Source organism: Convolutriloba macropyga, chromosome 1, assembly GCF_964194025.1.
Source record: "Convolutriloba macropyga chromosome 1, txConMacr16.3, whole genome shotgun sequence".
NCBI lineage: Eukaryota > Metazoa > Xenacoelomorpha > Acoela > Convolutidae > Convolutriloba > Convolutriloba macropyga.
Genome location: NC_134468.1, coordinates 5,618,908 through 5,642,740, shown reverse-complemented (window position 1 = coordinate 5,642,740; position 23,833 = coordinate 5,618,908). Strand labels below are relative to the sequence as shown.

The window sequence follows — 23,833 nt, the reverse complement described above, 5'->3', positions numbered from 1 at the left end:
TTTGGTCACGCCGAAACAGGAAATGGAGCGAAAAAGCGATTGATTTTGCGGCGTGAATTTTTTTCGCACTAATTTTAAAGTAGAGCGAGAAAACGGTGTTTGAACAAAAATTCGGTTTCTCGGTAGTGGTTTTTTGTTCACATGCGGCAATTTCACTCTAATTTTTACTGTTTTTTCGATTTTTTGGATCGGATTTTTTTCTAAATGGTTTTCCCAATCCATTCACAGCTCATTCTAGGCCGAGTTTTTTGTTTGAATTAAAGTTTTATTTCTCGCTAGTGGTTTTTTTGTTCATATGCGGAATTTTGACATCGATTTTCTGTTTTTTATTTTTTTGTCTGATTTTTTTTTTTAATTGTTTTCTTAATTCACTCATAGTCCATTCTAGGTCTAGTTTTTCTGTTTAGTCAATGAAAATTCTTTGAATTGTACGTCAGGACTTGTCCTGCTATGTTTTTTTGTTTCGTCGTCTGACGCTCTTTTTTCGTTTTACATTTGTTCACACAACAAAGCTGAAAAAGTCAAATTTTCTGAATGACTTTTTCCTCTCACTAACGGCTTTTGCGCGCATGACGTCATTTCTCACTCGCTTTAGCAAAAGTTTTTTGTGTGATTAGATTTTGATCATACGTGGCTTACCTCACTCAAAAAAATGACTTTTGCACTTTAAAACTTAAGTTTAATTTGAATTTGTTTAAGGTCAAAGGAACTCATATGTGCAGTAAAGGTCCCTAATAAGAGGCTTCTGCGGAATCAAATTTAGCAAGCTTTATTAATTTATCGCTGAATGTTTTTACCTAGTTTTCAATTTTTTCAATTTCAGATTTTTTTTTCAATTTAGATCTGTATCTGTTTCTATCTCTATTATATGGCACGCAAGTGTATTCTTTCGCAGCTATTCCGGCAATCTGCCGGCTATGTTTATAAAAAGAAAAATAAGTTAAGCAAATATTGGTTTGCCTAGCCGTGATAATTTTATAAGCAGCTCTGTTCGAATATTTATTAGGTCAATTAGTTACAATGATTTTTATATTTCTTGAGTTACTCCAGAAGTTTTCATGTTTTCACTCAATGTGTGAGACGAAGAAAAATCGGTAAAATGTCTGGGAATAATCTCTGGGTATAATACTAACATTTAACCGATTTTTCTTCGTCTCACACATTGAGATTATGCCCAGAGTTTCATGAAAAGATAAGATATGCAAGGAAATATGCTACAGGTTTAAACCTTGAAATGCTGTTTCAGCTGTATGCAGACATGTTTATGGAGGACCCTTTGTTCGTTTGCGAAGTCGGTCACAGTTTAGCTGTTGACGACGATGGAACTAGAAAACCAATTGTTGAGAAGCAAAACCAAATGGTTCTCTATTGGTCACGACTTTTGGAGATCATAACCCTAAGACATCGGCTAATGGAAAGCGCATGGGAAGGCGAGGTGTTGTCTAAATTGTACCGAACTGTATGCGTGAAGGAAAAAGTCGACGAGTTTCATCTGTATATGAGACTGAACCAGTTTGAGTATGGTCAGACTAAAACGAGAAACACTCCCCCGTTTCTCTGTCAAATTGGCGAGGAAGACAGTTCCATTATAGATCGCTTCATTCCATCATTTCTCAGTTTGGCTATTCATGAGCTGGATGATAACCAAGTGGGAAGTTTCAACTTCAGATCCCGAGAGGGTCTCATGAAGCTCATGTGCAGCCAATCAGGAGTTGATAACTTGCAAATTGCATTGATGGCACAGATATGTAATCGTAACGTGCTTCAGGTTTGCTCCGAATTGCACATAAATGCAGATCAGATGTTTCAAAGGCCGTATTTGACCGAGAAAGAGCGACGAGCAGCACAAGGAAACAGTTCAAAGAAAAGCGGGAGCCAAACATCCAAAAAGTTAGTTTGGTTTCAGTAACTTAGTTCCGATCGAAATTTTAACCGTTTCTAGGTGTTCCAAATTCATATGAGTTGTACGTATGAGAGATACTTCAGTTCTATGGCAATTAAGTAATGAATAAACTCTAAATTGTATTTTTTTTGGTTTTTATATAGTATGTATAATGGTTATTGGCATTGCCTGTGCTCCGCACAGGAAGTGTTCCAACTTAGCAATTAATAGGTTTTAACAGCTTTCACCTACTCAAATTGCTAGTATTTGGACGCTGGCCCTTTTTCAAGACGAGTATTTTCAATTGCTCTTGAACAAAGTTCATAGCAATTATTGTAAACGTGTGTGTCTTTTATGCAAAATTTTTGCTTGACGGTGACTTTTCGAGTGACTTTTACACCCTTGACTTTTTGCGTTTCGCGTGATCTAAAATTCTCTCTCAATCAAAATTTCAAGCAGCTGAACTCAATTGGCGGCATTTAATACTAAAAGTCAACTGAAAAGTGCGACGAAACTGGTGCCATTTTTTACTTTAAATCTTAATAGTGGCATATCTTAACCTCTAATGTTGTTATTTAAAGCCAACTATTTAACTGCTTAGTCCCATTTAGCCCCCCCCCCCCGACTGAAGCAAGTTGCAATTTTATTAGAGCTCCCACTAGTCGTTCGAGAGCAATTCTTCCGACGTTTAGTCGGTTATGTTTAGTGTTGAGGTCAATCTATTGAAAAGTCAAAAGAAGAGAGAAACAAGCAATGGTTTTTGTCAATACTTTACTCTGAGAAAGCGAGAAAAAATTTTTTGGTAGGTGAAAGGAATGTTTTGTTCACGTGCGAAATTTTCACACCTGTTAAGTTGCTCTCAAGCGACCTTTGTAGCAATTATATTAGTCCTGTGATCTTTTTTTTGCAATTTTTCGCTTGACCGATCTTTCGTCTGACCATTTTAACTTTTCGTCCCCAAAAATGGGATAAGCGGGTGACGTCTGGAGAGTAAAAAGAGCCTTCTCTCAGAGCTTTTCGGACCAGACTCTAAGTATGCGACTCACCTAAGGCGACATTGTGTGAAGGGCTCTCTTAGAGTTTGATGCCTCCGACTTCACCCCTCCTCACTTCACGCACCTTCAATTCACCCCTCCCCAATCTCCACCCCCTTTACATCGTTCCACCTGCGACAGTACGCTCGACCCCCCATTTTTGAAATTTTCTACACTTAGTGAAGCTCAAACTTAAAATTTCAGTTAGCCTTTATTTTTCGTCTGAGCTTTAATCCTCTTTTTTGTTCGAGAAATAAAAATCGGAAAAGACGTCTTCAAGGATTGATTTACTTTTCCACAGTTTTTCAATGGGGTGCCACCTTTGCATCGCTTGACCAAAGATATTGATCGGCCAATATTGACTCCAGCAAAAATCCAAGTTACCATAAAGTGCCTATTGCCCAAATACATTTTGAAGTTGGAAAATTTAACTCAAGATTTCAGTTCCAGTTAGTTGACCGTAAGGTGACAAAAAACTAGTGTAAGCATGGAGCGTAATACCTTTTGTTAGTGAATCGCAGCTAAAAGTTTTACAAGATGGCTCGCATGATTCTGTGCTTGACACAGAAATTTTTTTTGCATTCAGTTATTATTACGGAATTCGGTAGGCTATCGGACAAAAAGTAACTATGAATGTTTTTATGTTATAGTCGGATGCAAGAAATTTTCGTTGCGATATTGCAATAGTCCTTAAGTTTGTTTGACAGTTAATTTCTCTGGAACCAAATTTGAAGCATTTTGTGAACGTGTCTTATGCATAGATTTGCGTGACCGTTTTTGCGCTTTTTGTTGTTCGGATTTCAACTCTCGAGTGACTATTTAACGCTTGTCTTTTTGATTTTTGTGATCTTAATTGCTACTATTTAAAGTCTGCCATTAAAGATAGGATACTACAAGGCCCTGATAGTCGAGTGGTTAATGTTCGCCGGAGCGCCATGTCTCGATCCCTCCCCACTGGTCCAAATTTTTTGCATCCATAAAAGTTTATCTAGGCTACAGCCCCCTCCCTCTTAAATAAATTGTCCCGCCTGTTGTTCGAGAGCAGTTTGTTGGACGTTAGTTTTGCAATTAATGACATTCATCGCTCTTCATCAGTTCCTTTTGCCTTTTTCACTTATGACGGAAATTGAACAATTGAGCTAAAGCAAAAGATGATTGCAATTGTTTGATACAGCAATGATTGTACATATCGGTGAAAGAAACCTAGATTAAATTGAGACTCCAATATCGCTGTAAAAATCATTTATAGTTTTACCACTAACTGAAACAATTGAAGTCAAAAACAGTCCCTTACGGCAAATTTATGAAGAAATTGAAATCAATAGTTGAACCAAGTCTTTAAATTGGCAGAAAAACTGAGGTTTTGGCAGAATCTCAGGTTAGGGAGTTAAGTGCTTAATTCAAAACGAGTAATTGGTCGTTGGTGGTCAAGAAATTTTCTGTCTCTGAATTAGCAAATGCCTTGAGTTTATTTTTTATCTTAAAAGCTTTCAAAAACTATTAACAAAAAAACACATTTTTTCGATGATGATTTTGCAATGTTAAGAACATGACAATCAAAATCTCATAGCAGGACTCAGTATTTGGCCAAAATGGATTAACAAGTAATGAAGTTATTTTGTTTTCTTTTTTTTGAGAAAATCACAGATTTTTAATTAGATAGCACATATGTGAGCCTGGATGTCCATATGTTTTTTGAGCGAAAAAATGGTCTGGCTTATAGTTTACTTTTCCAAATCTGGGAATCGAAAAAAAAATAAAAATTTATTTCTCAAGCCTAGCGTCAAATTTAAAAGCCAAATTCTTTTTTAATTTGAAGTAGTTTGTTTTTAATAATGCGTATGAAATTTGCATTATGAAACAATTTTCAACTAAAAAATTAATTGAAAAATCAAATTGACGAGAAAAAGTCAACAAAAACTATCTTAAGTGATTTCAGTGGTTTTTTAAACTATTTATCAGTATCAACAGATTAAATAACGGCTGGGACAGGGCTTAAATTGTTTTTAATTCTGACTCTCGAGAAACTGTAGGAAGATAATAGTTAAATAGAAAACAGCTTTTGTGAAAATTAGCCAAATGGCCATAACTTCTCCCAAACCGGTCCAATATTGGCTACAGGTCACTTTTCAGAAGGAGGAATTCTTAGCATTTCTCTGCGTATTTGAATTCGAGATGCAGTTTTAAATAACACCACGTATGTGAGTCGTGGATGCTGTCTCAGAAAGGTCGAAGATTGTCTGTACAAATAAAGTGGTATTCGCATTTTGCAAAAATGATGGAAGAATAAAGATATGCGTTGAACACCCTATTGCTAGTTGAATGTGCCATCTTTTACAGTTTCGGCTCATAGTGTTTCAATTTTGAGATCGACACGGAGTGCCAAGGGAGAATCAATTGATTCACGCCAAAAGCCTGGGTTTAATGTCGTAAGATTTGAACCCAAGCTCGGCTATTTCCTTTCCCTCGTGAAACAAACTTTTTCATATGCCTTTGTCAGAACTTATGAGGGTATGGAAAACGTTGTATATTCTATTAAAAGGTTGGAATAAGCTTTACAATAAATAAATACTAAAATGAGGTGTTTAAATGGCCAGAAAGTTGTATTCCACTAGAAAAAAATAGTTCCGCTCGCGCTATTATAAATTAGCATAAAACGTTATTGTCTTTATAATTACGCTGTTCAGATATGGGTCATTGAAAAAGATTATCCCCCGTTACTTGTAATGGATGTTATTATCATTTTACGGATGGTTGATTTTGCAGGGGCTTCTTGGAACCAAACAAACCATTCAGTGTTGCGGACATTCACGATAGTGAGAAAGCAGCAAATGCAGAGAAGCTGAAACAGTCTAAAAGTACGTCGAAAGCTCCCACTCCACCTAGTCATACTCCGGAGGCTTTCATTTCTGTCCAACTAGAGAAGGTAAGATACTCATATCAACCGTATTTATTTTCAACACTGCAATTGCTTTCAAAGCTTTGCATTTAAAAAAAAAACAAATAAAGTACTGTATGTGAGTTTTTCCATTACAACCCCTCCCCCCCCCCCCCCCCACTTAATGGGGCTTAGTCCTTGAGCTCTCGAATTGCCTTAGTTATACTATAATGGGGACCACGTTTTTTATAGCGGGAAAGCTGGAAGCTGAACGAAGCTATCTTGCGGTGCTCTTGCTTTTTGCAATTCAAAGCATTTGGATTTTATTGCGGAGCTGTTTCTTTTTGGTCTCTTTCTTTTACTTTTTTTGAGACTGCATGCAGATCTACGAAGGTATTGCAGCTGTTTTCTGGCAATCTGGCAGCTATGATTACTGATTTTTCAAGTTTATTATTTTATTAAGTCTTAGTCCCTTCGAGCTCGAGTTTTTGTTCATTCAATCTATTTGAGTTGGAGTTCAGAACTCGTTTTGTTATGATTTTAAAATTCAAAGAATCTGAATTATATTGGTGCACTGTTTCTTTTGTTTAAAAATGATGATTTTGGAAGTCAAATTTGAGTAATGATTTTGGTCACATCAAAAGAGGAAATGGAGCTTAGTGGTTTTGCAGCGCAAAAAATTTTTCTGGTTACAAATATTCTCCTAGTTTTTTCTTTTTCTTTTTTCATCGCCTGAAGCTGTTGTTTGTTATTTGTTCTTGTACAACAGTTGTTAATGTCAAATTTACTGACTGGTCTCAAATTTGTTTGTAAATTTATTGACAAATATTGGGACTACGGGAATCTTTCCTTCATAAAACTTTTATGATGAATTGAGAACGAAAAGGTTTAAAGCATATTTAGTTTTCATTTCGCAAGGTTTTATGTGCTTTTTTATGTGCCTAATTAACATTCTTCTGTGGAGTGCATTTAAACAAGCCATTTTGTTGATAAAAGTTATTTTCAAGTTTTTAGCGCTGTCGATCTTTTTTCAACTCATTTTTGTATCTTTTTCAATCTGTAATCTACATACTGCTTATAAGTCTTTGTCGCAGCCATTCCAGCAGTCTCTGCTATGTTTTTAAATTGGCGTGGTGTCAAAGAAACGAGATGAAAAATTCAATGCACAACGTGAAAACATGTATGGGACACGTGTTCAGCTTAAAAGCAGTCAAATTATGTTCTGAACATAGAGAAGGGGAACAATATAAGATTTTCATGAGATTTTCTTTTTCATGCATTTTCCAGAGAGAACAAGAAAAGTAGGCGTACGTACTAAGCTCGTCAATCGTTTGAGAGCCTTTCACGTGACGTCAGTCGGGTAAGTTTAATTGCTCTCAATTATTGTAGCAATTATATTACTCCTGAAGTCTTTGGTGAAATTTTCCGTTTGACCGATTTTCGTCTCACCGTTTGGACTTTTCGTCCTCGAAAATGGTATAAACCGGTAGCGCCCAGAGGGCGTTAAGTTCTCTTAGAGCCTCTCGGCTCATTAGTCTCCAAGTATAAGATTCACGAAAAAGAAGACGCTTTGAGTACAGTCGGTTGACCTGGCTTACCTTTCTAGACAGGGCTTACACAGGCTGAATTCTTTTCTCTGCATCGTATCTTTAACCTATTATTAATAGCCGCCCTCATCTTCTCAGCCGGCTATTATAGCGCTCCTATTTTTTTTTTTTTTTACTTCGTCGAATAAAAAAATGTTTCGCTTTACCTCATTTTGCCGCCTTTTCAACATTTTGCGTGAAATCTTTTTGACTTCTCTAGGCTAGTTTCTCTCTTCTCTCATTCTGCTAAAAGTGATTTTGAACATCAGTTGCTCAGCAAAGCAATTCAAAATGAACAGAGTTAGTACAAAAATGGATGTCAGAAATAGAAACGGGATAAACCCATAAAGCCCAATTTTAGATGCCCGCTATTTGAACGTCGTTCCTATAAGTCTTATTTACCATCTCTAATGCTTATTGTTATTAATAGCCGCCTCATCTTCTCAGCCGGCTATTATAGCGCTCCTATTTTTTTTTTTTACTTCGTCGAATAAAAAAATTTTTCGCTTTACCTCATTTTGCCGCTTTTTCAACATTTTGCGTGATATCTTTTTGACTTCTCTAGACTAGTTTCTCTCTTCTCTCATTCTGCTAAAAGTGATTTTGAACATCAGTTGCTCGGCAAAGCAATTCAAAATGAACAGAGTCAGTATAAAAAATTGAAGTCAGAAGTAGAAATGGGATAAACCCATAAAGCACAATTTTAGATGCCCGCTATTTGAACGTCGTTCCTATAAGTCTTAGTTACCATCTCTAATGCTTATTGGTATTGATAGTAGCCCCTGTAGCCTCTCTCTAAGAAACAGAAGTACGTTATCTTCAACTACGAAATGCCATCAAAATAAATAGGACTTAAAAAATGTTTTTGTACAAAAATCTTTTTTTTTCAATATCTTCTATTATTTCAATCCCAATCATGCTTATTGGAATCAACGGCGGCTATTTTCCGGCAATCTGCCGGGTATTTAATAGCCGCCTCATCTTCTCAGCCGGCTATTATAGCGCTCCTATTTTTTTTTTTTTTTTTACTTCGTCGAATAAAAAAATTTTTCGCTTTACCTCATTTTGCCGCTTTTTCAACATTTTGCGTGATATCTTTTTGACTTCTCTAGACTAGTTTCTCTCTTCTCTCATTCTGCTAAAAGTGATTTTGAACATCAGTTGCTCGGCAAAGCAATTCAAAATGAACAGAGTCAGTATAAAAAATTGAAGTCAGAAGTAGAAATGGGATAAACCCATAAAGCACAATTTTAGATGCCCGCTATTTGAACGTCGTTCCTATAAGTCTTAGTTACCATCTCTAATGCTTATTGGTATTGATAGTAGCCCCTGTAGCCTCTCTCTAAGAAACAGAAGTACGTTATCTTCAACTACGAAATGCCATCAAAATAAATAGGACTTAAAAAATGTTTTTGTACAAAAATCTTTTTTTTTTCAATATCTTCTATTATTTCAATCCCAATCATGCTTATTGGAATCAACGGCGGCTATTTTCCGGCAATCTGCCGGGTATGTTTGATGGTAGCCCCTGTAGCCTCTCTCTAAAACAGAAGTATGTTCAACCACGAAATGCCATCAAAATAAATCGGACTTAAAAAAATGTTTTTGTACAAAAATCTTTTTTTTTTCAAAAATATCTTCTGTTATTTCAATCCCAATCATGCTTATTGGAATCAACGGCGGCTATTTTCCGGCAATCTGCCGGGTATGTTTGGACTTGATCAAACTTTTATTGAGCGAATTATTTAATTGTTTTGACTTTTTTTGATTACCATCGATGAAAAGCATGGATGCAACCAGCAGTAGCAAGGAGTATCGTGAGTACAATTGAAAGCGATAAGGTAACTGATCTAACAAAAGAAGTTTGGAGCCTCCGCAAAACCGTAGTAGAACAACAGAAACAAATTGATGCGTTAAAAGATAAACAAGGAAATTTAAACGACCGCCTCCGGGCTCAAGAACGTTATACGAGGAAAAATAGTGTACTTATAAAAAACCCCCCTCTTACGCCAGAGCAGCTAAAGATATTAGGAGTGAGACGCTAGTTTTTTTTGAAGTGTTGCCAATCAAGCTGGCCTATTGTGATATAAAAGCATGCCGTATCGTACCAGGTACGTTGAAAGGTAACTCAATGCCTACAGTGATTTGCAAGTTTCTCTACTTTGCGGATAATAACTCGATCTGGACAAAAAATCAAAAATTACGAAACGTGAAAAACCATATCAACGGACTGAAGATCTTCATAAACGTACCATTGCGTGAGTGCGAAGCACTAATCAAGCAAGAGGCGAGCAATTGAAATTTTATTACGTCTACTCATAATTGTACTGTCTCTGTTATGGTGAATGATGATAAATCAGACAAAACAAAGTTTTTTTGAGTAAATGAAATCGAGGATTTGGACAAACTGATCGCGGTTAAACTAAAACGACCATTCGAAAACACCTCGGCAAACGATCGCGAGATGCCTGTTGCTAAACGGTCAAACAACCAAGCAAACTAAATTCTTACTGCTCTCAACTCACTATAGAAGTGCAGGTAAAAAACTGACTCTAACTGAATCTTTTCTGTTTGAAGTAATTTAGTTCTTTCTGTTGCTACAGTTAATTTTAGTATCTTGTTTCTAGCGGATAATAACTCTTACAGCTAAGACTTTAAACCTAGGTTAAAACAACTAGTAGGTACTTTTAAAGATATTGTCATATGTTAGCGTTTTCGGCTGCATCGTGTGACTTCCGCGGGAAACTTTTACCTGTTTTGTGATTTTCGCATTCCAGGTTTTGGTGTTTGGAGCTGACTATTTTTTCCTCTACCTTCTCTTTGCTCTTTGAACTGACACTCTGTGATTTCCGCGGAGTCCGTTCAAATTGTCCAATATAGTAATGGTAGAAAGAAAGAACAGTAAAGGTTAGTGACAACATGAGGAAACAAAAATCTTTTTTCTTTTTTTTGCCAAAACCCGTATCTTTTTTTCTCTCTCCCTCATATATGAAGAGCCACGAAAATGAAATATAATTTAGGCTATTGTTTATGTGTGCGGGGGATTGATTTTGCCTGTGTATTCGCTTTTTATGACTAAAAACTGATGATCAACAGAGACGCGAAAGACGCTAGCGTTACAAAAAGTTCATTTATCTGGCTGCAAAACATGAGGTCACTGCCGCGAAGTGTTTGATGTTTAATGTTTACTTGATGAGTTTAATGTTTGATGAGTTTAATGTTTACTTGAATACCGTGGAATTGAAACCTGACTTGGTTTGCTTTACAGAAACTTGGCTTTCGGAACAGATTTTGTGTGAAATTTTTAATTTGGATGGTTACCATCCCCTCTTAGTAGCTTCAAGAAAAAAACGAGGAGGAGGCGTAGGTCTTTATGTGAAAGAAACCTTTTGTTACCGAGTGGAAAAGAAACTAACAACAAACAATCTGCAGATCGTTAGTGTTTCGGTGCAACTGAAAGAATCTAAACTATTAATTTAATGTGTATACTTTCCACCTAACGCTACAACTTTTGAGACGTTCGAGATACTAGATCATTATCTCGATCAACTTGTTGTTCCACCAGAAACTCATCAGGTTATTTGTGATTTTAATGTTAATATGATTCAAAATGGAATTACACAAAAGCGTTTGAGAAACCTAATGAACGGAAACAACCTAGATATTCCAAAACTTTTAACACCAACAACGGAAAGTGCTTCCTCAAAATCATGCCTTGACCTCTTTTTTTCCAACATTGCATTGAAAATAACATTGGACCAATCCGATGTTTCAGATCATCACATTACTAGCAACTTTTAACACAAATTTTAAAGTTAGCTGCAAAGAATCAAATAGTTTTTCGAGAAATTAGAAAGCATGAGAGAATGAAAATGTGCTCAAGGAGGCCCAATATTTTCTGGAAAAACTGGAAAATCTCTCCAGCCCCAAGAAAACAATTGATAAAGAGATATTTGAGCTTCACAGTAGTCTCATGATAACTCTAGACAAGATTTGTTCCATGAAAAAAGTGAAACCTAGCAATAGAAAAAACTGGATAGACAATGAAATAAAAAAAGAGACTACTAAAAAGAAAAAAACTAAGAAGAAAAATGAATGAATTAAATTTCGAAGAAAACAAATTTGCATACAAAAAACAAAGTAATCTTGTAAAGAACTTGTTAAGAAAAAAAAGACTTTCTATCAGGAAAAATTACACGTGGAAAGTAGGCAAAATGCGAGCGAATTTTTCAACATCTACAACGAATTAATGGGAAAATCACAAAAACCAGAAGATTTTTTTAACCCAAAACCATGTTGAAAACTTCAATAACTTTTTTTGCGAGTATTGCGAAAAAATTTTGTCTGAAATTGAACCCAACAATAAAATTAAATTACCTCCGAAAAACAGCAATTCTTTCTTTTTCAGCAAAATTACCCAGAAGGATATAGAAGTATTGCAAAAAAATCGACCTAAGTATTGCTTAGACTGCTACGGTCTAAACTACATATTTCTAAAGAAAATGTCTGATCCTCTTACAACCTCTTTAGGTCAAATATTTCATAAATGCATTATCAAAAGCTATTTTCCTGATGCTTTAAAGATTGCCAAAGTTGTACCTTTACACAAGGAGGGTGACAACATTAGCCAACAAACTAAAGGCCAATTTCCTTGCTTTGGACAATCGGGAAGATTTTTGAGGAACTGATCTATAATTGGTTGGTACATTTCCTCGATCGCTATCACATTCTGAGTGAAAAACAGTTCGGTTTTCGAAGCAAACGGAGCACAGTTGATGCCATTGCTACATTGGTGGAAACGATTCGTCAATTATGGACAAACAGAACTAATGTTTCTTGCTGCACTTTTCTTGGCCTAAAGAAGGCGTTCGACACGTTGATCACAGACCCGAAAACCAGAAGAACCGAAAGCAATACATTCAAATTGGAACACAGAAATCTTCATTGAAACTTGTAGAAACAGTTGTCCAGTAATGGTCGATACTGGGACCAATTCTGTTCCTTATTTATATTAATGACATCAAATCAATGCAGAAAGAAACAGATCTTATATTGTATGCTGATGACACAGCATTTCTATCAGGAAGTAGAAACATAGAATTACTGAACAATCATCAGTTAGCACTAAAAGACACAAAAGATTGGATAAAGAAAAACAAGCTAGTCCTCAACGCAAAGAAAATAAAAAACGTGCTCTTTAATGGTCGACGGAATATTCAGTTTGAAAAGGAATTTTTTTCGGTAATGAAACGATTGAGTCAGTAAAGCAGTACATATATTTAGGTGTGATTATCGATGGTCAATTAAGTTTTCAACATCATGTATCCTCTATCGAAAAGCGCCTTTTGCACATGATCAGAAAATTCTTAACATCTCGCCTAATGATCCAAGTTTTTAGAACATACATTAAGCCAATATTGCAATATGGAGTTCTCATCTATGGCTCAACTTCTAAAACTTCTGAAAAATCTGGAAAAGCTTATGAAATGGTTAATTAAAATTAGTAGTAGTAAAAGACTTCAATTGACCAATTTATGGATTTTAATACAACACATCAGAAAAATCTATGCATATGGTACAAACAAGAAATTTTATCTATAGCTATTACAACTAGGGAAAAAAATTAATTACAAAAATTAAGAACGGCAAAACGCACAACGGCATTTAATGGACCAACTACAGGTCACGTCCGGATTAAACTTTGAGTCACGCAGTGTGCAGAAAAAGGTTCTCAGTAAAACTTTGTAGTTGGCTGGTGGCCTCAGGATGTTGAAGTTACCAGCGTCGCTGAAATCATTCACATAAATTTGTACCCGCTTAAAAAATGATTTAGCTGTCAGCTGCTTTTTCGTGGGGCTCACTACAAAATGATCATGAGGGTTAGTTCGAAGCATTTTAGAATGTCTTGATAGAGAAAAAGTCCTCGAATTTTATGCACGTATTGCCCAAAACAATGGAAATAAAGAAGCGAAGATCGCGTTCAATCAGTTGATAGCATATCGGAGTATTATTTGACGCACGAAGAAGTGTGTTGTAGTCATTCCTTCCATAGCACCAGCGTAAACCCTTCCAATAAAAATTTTCTAATAATGTAAGATGGCTGATATCAGCAAATCACGCTTGAGAACCATAAAACAGAATTGACAGAACACAGGCAGAATATAAATTATACTTGACGCTGTTCGGTAAGCTGTAAGGCACATTATGTCGAAGATAATTAAAACTTCTCTGAGCTTTCGCTAGCTTGGTCCTAACATGAATACTCCACTTTAAGTTACTTGAGATTTCTATGCCTAAGTCACTTGTTTTGTCAACTTTTCGTATCAACTTGGTAATAAAAAGGAAACAATTTGCGCTTGCGTTTTCGAACAAGACATGAAGAGATTACATCTACTAATGTCTTCAATAAGAACTCACTAGTATTTTGCAGACTAGATACTGCCTCAAAGTCAATTAAATCGATCTTGCTTTCTAACATATTTTGGTTGAAGCCACTCGCTGAGAATTTGGAGGAGAACGGAGCCTCGTAGCATGGTAAATAATCGTAACTAATAATGAGGGGATAGTGATCTGAAAAAGATGCCGGCAGCACTTCATAGTCAAAAGCATCACGTTGAGATACGAAAACCAGATCTAGTATATTACCCCTCTTGTGCTTAGGAGATCTAATAATCTGTTCTAAAAGCAACTCATGTCTCATCGAGTCAAGTAAAGACTGATCAACCGAGATTGCGGTGGTGTTACTTTCCCAATTTACATTAGGCAGATTAAAATCACCCATTACCACAAATTTCGACTCTTGAGACGATGCATCCGTCTCTTTAAAATTTTTGTACAGATCGAGAATACAATTTTCTGCAAAAGATGCTGTTGTAAAATACTTTGATCCCCTAGGGGGTAGGTACACGAGGTCTAGGCCAATTTGAAGAAAACAGTTACTAAACACGCCGCTAACGAAAAAATCACCAATTTTCAAACTCCTAATTCTGAAGAGCTCCAAAAAAGAATCATGCGCGGCAAGCAAAATACCTCCATGTTTTCCTTGGTTTCGATCACTTCTAGCGACAACGGTGTAAAGATTTCCACAAAATACGACTGAATCTGGTATTGAATCATCTATCCACGTTTCAACGAGGCAGACTAAGTCTGGGCATTCATTCTTGTGAGAGCAGTTGATATAAATTGAGACGTCGTTCTAAACTAAGGATGCTTTGCACGTTGAGAAGTAAACACTTCAGGATATTTTTGACAGGCTGTGTCAGATAACGCGGTAGTCAAACCCGTTTTTCAATTACTCGCCCTTTTCTTATTACGAAAGCTTTGTCAAAGTATTTATTTTCAAGTGAGCGTTTCTCAAGTCTAAGCTGATATTGAGCTTCACGTTCCGATTTTGTAAGATCAAGATCGACAAATACTGTTGAATAGTCACTGGTATCTTTCAGTTTGGCCGAATTACGAAATTTTTTCGTTTCAATAGGCACTTGAATTTGACCAGAAGCTGCCGACCATTGATTTCACTGGCTTTGCCGATTCTCTTCGTTTCAATTTGATTGCTCTGAATATCAACATCGACAGATCGGGCAATTTTAGTAACAGTTTCATGATCATTGATTGAGCTAATAGGGGTAGTTCCTTTGATAATTAAGTTTGATTTTTTGCTTTCTTGTTCATGCTGTTCTTGGCGTATTTCTCTCGCAATGCATGACCGCGCCTTGTTTTCTTTTGTTAGTTTGTCTAAAAGCACACTTGAGTAACTTTTTGGCTCCTTCTGCTGCCTACTGGAGCAGAAACCACAAATGAAAGTCTTGCTGCAGTCGAAATTTTTCGGTAGAATAACTTTGGTTAGAACGGGACATGCTTCAGTACTACATGCCATTTCTTTCTCCATGGAGCAATCTTTCGACAGCTGACCTCTCGTTGTCATTCTCAAAACAAAATAATCCTAGGTCTAATAAACACACAACACCACTGTAACAGTGCTACTCAATTAATGAAAAACAAAATGTCACTGAACCACTGCAAGTAGATGAGTGTCTATGGAACCAATACTGGCACCGACGACAGAGAAAGGAAAGGAGGTGATGGAAAATAAAAACCAAGAGTTAAGGAGCCTATGGAACCAATGCCGGCACCGACGGCAAGCTTAACAAATGATTTTATTTAATAAGTATCATGTGGAACCAATACTGGCACCGACGGCAAAAGTCGCATCTGGGAATAAACAGCAACAGAAAGTGCCCGTCAAGCTAGGAACGACGGGTCTTTGGAATATAATCCTGTGGAACCAATGCTGGCACCGGCGGATATGCTTTGTTTAAGTCCCTAGCTCAATTTGATCTGAAGTTACACAGTTTGTAAATTTGTCCAGTGGTCTATTTTAAGTTTATCACAACAATTAGGCTATGTTGATTTATGATACGAAAACCAGATCTAGTATATTACCCCTCTTGTGCGTAGGAGATCTAATAATCTGTTCTAAAAGCAACTCATGTCTCATCGAGTCAAGTAAAGACTGATCAACCGAGATTGCGGTGTTGTTACTTTCCCAATTTACATTAGGCAGATTAAAATCACCCATTACCACAAATTTCGACTCTTGAGACGATGCATCCGTCTCTTTAAAATTTTTGTACAGATCGAGAATACAATTTTCTGCAAAAGATGCTGTTGTAAAATACTTTGATCCCCTAGGGGGTAGGTACACGAGGTCTAGGCCAATTTGAAGAAAACAGTTACTAAACACGCCGCTAACGAAAAAATCACCAATTTTCAAACTCCTAATTCTGAAGAGCTCCAAAAAAGAATCATGCGCGGCAAGCAAAATACCTCCATGTTTTCCTTGGTTTCGATCACTTCTAGCGACAACGGTGTAAAGATTTCCACAAAATACGACTGAATCTGGTATTGAATCATCTATCCACGTTTCAACGAGGCAGACTAAGTCTGGGCATTCATTCTTGTGAGAGCAGTTGATATAAATTGAGACGTCGTTCTAAACTAAGGATGCTTTGCACGTTGAGAAGTAAACACTTCAGGATATTTTTGACAGGCTGTGTCAGATAACGCGGTAGTCAAACCCGTTTTTCAATTACTCGCCCTTTTCTTATTACGAAAGCTTTGTCAAAGTATTTATTTTCAAGTGAGCGTTTCTCAAGTCTAAGCTGATATTGAGCTTCACGTTCCGATTTTGTAAGATCAAGATCGACAAATACTGTTGAATAGTCACTGGTATCTTTCAGTTTGGCCGAATTACGAAATTTTTTCGTTTCAATAGGCACTTGAATTTGACCAGAAGCTGCCGACCATTGATTTCACTGGCTTTGCCGATTCTCTTCGTTTCAATTTGATTGCTCTGAATATCAACATCGACAGATCGGGCAATTTTAGTAACAGTTTCATGATCATTGATTGAGCTAATAGGGGTAGTTCCTTTGATAATTAAGTTTGATTTTTTGCTTTCTTGTTCATGCTGTTCTTGGCGTATTTCTCTCGCAATGCATGACCGCGCCTTGTTTTCTTTTGTTAGTTTGTCTAAAAGCACACTTGAGTAACTTTTTGGCTCCTTCTGCTGCCTACTGGAGCAGAAACCACAAATGAAAGTCTTGCTGCAGTCGAAATTTTTCGGTAGAATAACTTTGGTTAGAACGGGACATGCTTCAGTACTACATGCCATTTCTTTCTCCATGGAGCAATCTTTCGACAGCTGACCTCTCGTTGTCATTCTCAAAACAAAATAATCCTAGGTCTAATAAACACACAACACCACTGTAACAGTGCTACTCAATTAATGAAAAACAAAATGTCACTGAACCACTGCAAGTAGATGAGTGTCTATGGAACCAATACTGGCACCGACGACAGAGAAAGGAAAGGAGGTGATGGAAAATAAAAACCAAGAGTTAAGGAGCCTATGGAACCAATGCCGGCACCGACGGCAAGCTTAACAAATGATTTTATTTAATAAGTATCATGTGGAACCAATACTGGCACCGACGGCAAAAGTCGCATCTGGGAATAAACAGCAACAGAAAGTGCCCGTCAAGCTAGGAACGACGGGTCTTTGGAATATAATCCTGTGGAACCAATGCTGGCACCGGCGGATATGCTTTGTTTAAGTCCCTAGCTCAATTTGATCTGAAGTTACACAGTTTGTAAATTTGTCCAGTGGTCTATTTTAAGTTTATCACAACAATTAGGCTATGTTGATTTATGATACGAAAACCAGATCTAGTATATTACCCCTCTTGTGCGTAGGAGATCTAATAATCTGTTCTAAAAGCAACTCATGTCTCATCGAGTCAAGTAAAGACTGATCAACCGAGATTGCGGTGTTGTTACTTTCCCAATTTACATTAGGCAGATTAAAATCACCCATTACCACAAATTTCGACTCTTGAGACGATGCATCCGTCTCTTTAAAATTTTTGTACAGATCGAGAATACAATTTTCTGCAAAAGATGCTGTTGTAAAATACTTTGATCCCCTAGGGGGTAGGTACACGAGGTCTAGGCCAATTTGAAGAAAACAGTTACTAAACACGCCGCTAACGAAAAAATCACCAATTTTCAAACTCCTAATTCTGAAGAGCTCCAAAAAAGAATCATGCGCGGCAAGCAAAATACCTCCATGTTTTCCTTGGTTTCGATCACTTCTAGCGACAACGGTGTAAAGATTTCCACAAAATACGACTGAATCTGGTATTGAATCATCTATCCACGTTTCAACGAGGCAGACTAAGTCTGGGCATTCATTCTTGTGAGAGCAGTTGATATAAATTGAGACGTCGTTCTAAACTAAGGATGCTTTGCACGTTGAGAAGTAAACACTTCAGGATATTTTTGACAGGCTGTGTCAGATAACGCGGTAGTCAAACCCGTTTTTCAATTACTCGCCCTTTTCTTATTACGAAAGCTTTGTCAAAGTATTTATTTTCAAGTGAGCGTTTCTCAAGTCTAAGCTGATATTGAGCTTCACGTTCCGATTTTGTAAGATCAAGATCGACAAATACTGTTGAATAGTCACTGGTATCTTTCAGTTTGGCCGAATTACGAAATTTTTTCGTTTCAATAGGCACTTGAATTTGACCAGAAGCTGCCGACCATTGATTTCACTGGCTTTGCCGATTCTCTTCGTTTCAATTTGATTGCTCTGAATATCAACATCGACAGATCGGGCAATTTTAGTAACAGTTTCATGATCATTGATTGAGCTAATAGGGGTAGTTCCTTTGATAATTAAGTTTGATTTTTTGCTTTCTTGTTCATGCTGTTCTTGGCGTATTTCTCTCGCAATGCATGACCGCGCCTTGTTTTCTTTTGTTAGTTTGTCTAAAAGCACACTTGAGTAACTTTTTGGCTCCTTCTGCTGCCTACTGGAGCAGAAACCACAAATGAAAGTCTTGCTGCAGTCGAAATTTTTCGGTAGAATAACTTTGGTTAGAACGGGACATGCTTCAGTACTACATGCCATTTCTTTCTCCATGGAGCAATCTTTCGACAGCTGACCTCTCGTTGTCATTCTCAAAACAAAATAATCCTAGGTCTAATAAACACACAACACCACTGTAACAGTGCTACTCAATTAATGAAAAACAAAATGTCACTGAACCACTGCAAGTAGATGAGTGTCTATGGAACCAATACTGGCACCGACGACAGAGAAAGGAAAGGAGGTGATGGAAAATAAAAACCAAGAGTTAAGGAGCCTATGGAACCAATGCCGGCACCGACGGCAAGCTTAACAAATGATTTTATTTAATAAGTATCATGTGGAACCAATACTGGCACCGACGGCAAAAGTCGCATCTGGGAATAAACAGCAACAGAAAGTGCCCGTCAAGCTAGGAACGACGGGTCTTTGGAATATAATCCTGTGGAACCAATGCTGGCACCGGCGGATATGCTTTGTTTAAGTCCCTAGCTCAATTTGATCTGAAGTTACACAGTTTGTAAATTTGTCCAGTGGTCAATTTTAAGTTTATCACAACAATTAGGCTATGTTCTAAAATTATTAATTATGTTCAAAATTGTTCTACAAACGGAGTTTCGAATCGCTGGGCTCATTGAGAGAAGAATATAAACTCTACACTGTTAGGGAACTTCACATATATGAACTTTTCAAAACTCTGATTAATAAATATCCTTCGGAGTGAATGCAAAATTGCATCTTTGTGAAATTGGTTGAGTGTTCAGGATCTAGAAAACCTTTCAAGCAGTCGGTCTAAAAGGACCTCAACTAGTAAACGCTCATGCGTGAAAAATTGTTTGTATACAATGTTAAGAAGGTTATTAAACCTATTTTTAATAATCGAACCAATGTTTGTAGACAAAGTAAAAAACCTTAAAGAAAACGAAATACGTAAACTTGCACACAACTTTTTAGACAATTTCATAATGGAAAATTAACATATAACGGAAGCAGTTTTTAGTTAATAAAAAAACAAAACTACTGATTATGGTAATTGTTTTTTTCTTTTTTTGTTTTCAATTTGTTAAAAACAAAACAAACAATTTGTTTTACCCTTAGTGAATAGGCATTGACAGTGAATTAGTTTCCGCTAGAGGCACTTGAAAACAGGTCAGTGAGTCCTAATAGTGTGCTCTTGGTTGGTGCGATTGCTATTTATTTACCCAATAGCGTTCTGTTTTTGGAATCATTGTAAAATTAATGATAATGATTCTGTACCAACCATAAACAGTTTATTATTATTATTATAAACTGTTTTGGAGACGTGTACTCATTGTGTGAAGGGAGTTAAAGTCCCACCACACGCCACCTCCCACTTACCCCTCTCCCACATCAGGCCCCCTCTCTTCACATCCCCACCTCTGAACATCACCTCTCCCATTTCACGCTCTCCACCCCCCCCCCCCCCCCCGTCACTTCATCCCCGGCCCCCAACCATGAACATGTTCAGGCCGTAATGACGTGGCCCCGTGCATCCAAAGACCATCCCTAACCGTCGCTCCCATTAACCCACCGCTGGTTCTAAAGAATTTGACCCCCCCCCCCCCCCCCTAACCACTTCAGCCCCTGCACATCATTCCAAGCTTTTGACCCGATGCGCTTGACCTTTGTTTTTCTTGCATTTATTTCAGCTAATAATTTTTCCATTTGCAGGCCTACATTCGTGATTTGATGATGAACGAATTTGTGAAAAAGAAATCACAAAACGCACTGATGATGAGAAACCAAGAAGAGGTGGAGAAGATGAAAAGGAAACTCATCATATGGTACTGCACGCACACGTGGGACAAAATAAGCGAGTACTGTGCTAAGAGCCAAATGATAATGTGCTATGGTAGCATGCTGAAGATGTTGGAGAGTTATCCGTTCTTGCGAGACAATTACTTTTCAGTTGGACAGTTCAAAGAAAAGAAGGCAATAGAGGACGACTGTCCACTACAAAATGTGATACAGAAAGGGTAAGAATTCTGCGTATTAATTGAACTTACTAGATACATAACTTTGTGGTTCAAACAGGATACATGGTTGAAAAGATGCCAGAACTCTATGCGACTTTCACGTGTTCATTGCTGTTAGTGGTCCATCTTTTACAGGAACTTTGTGAAGCGACCAAGACGTGTGCTCTCGTCAAGTGGAAAGCAAGTTCTCAACATCTGGTTTTTACCTCACCCCAACGAGATCATGCACGCATTTCGCAACCTGGATGAGGAGGCTAAAAACAGAGCCTGCATGCACATGTGCACCATAGTCTCCGCTGTAAGTCGAAATTTAACAAATGCATAATGATTATTATGAGAAATAATAGCTGATATTTGTTAGCTGCTCCTATCTTAACTGATATCTTTTCTAAATTGTGTCGATAGAAGACAATAATAGCAACATCTGTGAACCAATGTTTAGTTGTATAAATAGTGCTTGTTTACATGCGTTAGCTTTTTTTACGGTTAAATTATGTTGTGCCGTAATTGTTGTGATAAACTTATTAAATAGCAATTTTGCTATTTGATAAGTAGTGTTTTAGTTTTCTTGCCGACGAACCGGAAATATTTTTGGGCAGCCCTGATAAAGGGATTTCAGTTCCGGTTAATGATTAAAGTATTCAGAATCCTCATCTCGTCTGATATATCTGATTTCACACTCAAAGTACCGGATAGGGCGGAAAAATCAATTATCATAACACCCGGTTAGGGCGGAAGAGATCAAATAAAAAATGGAATCTATCAGTACATTCAGAACGTGGGCGGAACAGACAATGTGCCTTTTCTGTAATCAAGGTGTACAACAATGTGAAGAGATAATCTGTTCAACGTGTAACAAAATTGCACATCAGTCATGCACAGGATCAAATATGCCAATTAGGGGCCATGTACTTTGGAATTGTATGGAATGCGGTCCACATTCAATGAAGACGCTCACAGCCCTTGTCCTAGAACTGAAGGATTGTCATTTCCCCGAACTAGAGGAAATTCCAGCCCAGATCAGCGCTCTGAAACAAGAGATAAAGATGCTCAAACCTAACCACAGCGCTGTTCTGCAGAGAGAGATACACAAAATGAAAAAGTTTTACCAGCTGCGATCAGCAAGCCCGGAAGTGGAATTTTTAATATGGGAGGACCAAACCAAAATATGAGTCTCTGCAACGCCTTCAGAGGCGTATCAATAGCACCACTAGCTCAAAAAGACACAAGCCAGATGAGGACGAAGACACAGTTATTACCGACGACTTGCCGTTTAGAAATAGGATGAAAATAAGAACAGAATTTTGGAACAACAAAGTCAAAACGACTTCAATGGGATCAAAAAAACCATCGAGATGGCGCATTTTTCGTGGGAGGCTGAAATCCAACTGCACGGAAGGCATGATCAGGAATTGGTGCAGTGAAGGTGGAGCGGAGGTACTACACTTGAGGGCAATTACCAAAGAAGGCTCTAAATTGAAGTTGAGGAAGTTTTGCCTAAGTCACTCGATTTCAGAATCTTAGTAGTTTGCGACTTCTGCCTCACAGCAAGGCTCTTACCAGCTTCCTCGACGAAACGTTTTTGACCCAACTAGTAAATGAGCTGGCGCATCAGAGTGGAAATGTGCTTGACCTAATTCTTACTAACGATAATGAACGTGTCTCTCTGGGTTCTGCGAATGAGTTGAGCTTTTCTGATCACAAAACTATCAAGTTCAGAATATCCTCCCTATCCAAACCGAAATTGTAAACCAGCCACAAGAAAAATTTGGAGAAAAACAGATTGGAGTGCTTTTAACAATGCAATAGAATTACCTCTCTACTTGAATCAACACATTCACTGCCCTAACGACTTAGCAAATCTGTTACTCGACATATTTTCCGCGGCTGTAGAGGAGGCTGTCCCAAATGAAACGCGCAGTCTAAAACAAATGATCTGCCCATTCTTTGACGAAGAGCTGGAATTTCTGAACAGATATTGACGAAGAGAAAGACTTTACCAGAAAAACCCCTCTATTGAAAATAAAACTGAATTTCAGCTATCTATTTCCAACTATAAGAAAGCTTTTAGAAAAAAGAATTTAGCGTTTTTTGACAAAAATATAAACCAAAACCTGAATCTTCGTTCAGAATTCTCAAATTTCAGCTCTTTCATCTCCCGGTGAACAAAAACTTCCTAATAGTTGGGGTTCACAATCAAAAACAGCAGAGGAGTTTAGGGAGTACTTCACAAACAAAATTGTTGACCTTAGAAACTCAATACCCAATCCCACCAAAACAAAAATGACTGATGTTTCAGTGTCCAGTCATATCTTTCATTTTTCTCCCTTAAATGAATTTAAGCTGATAGAGATCCATAAGTTAAGTATTGCACTTAAGAATCTATCAAACAGCCACTGTGACCTGGATCCAATTCCCTCCTCGGTTGCAACCCAAACTTTTCATCTCTGGTCAAATGCTTTTTTAAACCTTGCCAACATCAGCTTCGAACAAGGCGTCTACCCTGATGTTTTCAAAGTAGCAATCATAAAACCAAAGCTTAAGAAAGTTTCACTTGACCCAGAGGTAACCAAAAATTATCGACCTCTTGCAAATACCATATTTTTCTTGAAACTGCTAGAACGGCTAGCCACCGATGAACTCAAACGATATCTTGAAGAAAATAAACTGCTTGAAGTCAAACAGTCTTCTTACAGAACTGATCACTCTACTGAAACTTGTTTACTCAAAACCGTTAATGATGTTTTAACTGATCTGAATTTTGACAAGAAAGTTATTCTTGGCCTAGACCTTTCAGCAGCTTTCGACACAATTGACTATAATATTTTTGCTGATATATTAGAAAAACGCTTTAGAATCAGAGGCAAGTGCAAAAGCAGAAAGTACATGTTGGCAACAATTTTTTTTTATTCTGATGTTAATTACAGAGTTACCTAGGGTTCAATCCTGGGACCTCTACTGTTTACCATGTATATAACCCCAATTGGCGACTTCATGCGACAATATGAGCTGAATTATCAGATATACG

General features: G+C 37.4%; 1 protein-coding gene across 1 annotated transcript in view; it reads left to right on the top strand.

Moving 5' to 3' along the window:
* LOC142358725 (uncharacterized) overlaps window positions 1-23,833 on the top strand; it is a 91,827-nt gene that overhangs the window by 54,819 nt on the left and 13,175 nt on the right. The window contains exons 11-14 of the mRNA XM_075410268.1: window positions 1,247-1,890; window positions 5,683-5,842; window positions 20,501-20,805; window positions 20,941-21,103. Coding sequence (XP_075266383.1) covers window positions 1,247-1,890; window positions 5,683-5,842; window positions 20,501-20,805; window positions 20,941-21,103 — 1,272 coding nt within the window. The remainder of the gene's footprint in view (window positions 1-1,246; window positions 1,891-5,682; window positions 5,843-20,500; window positions 20,806-20,940; window positions 21,104-23,833) is intronic.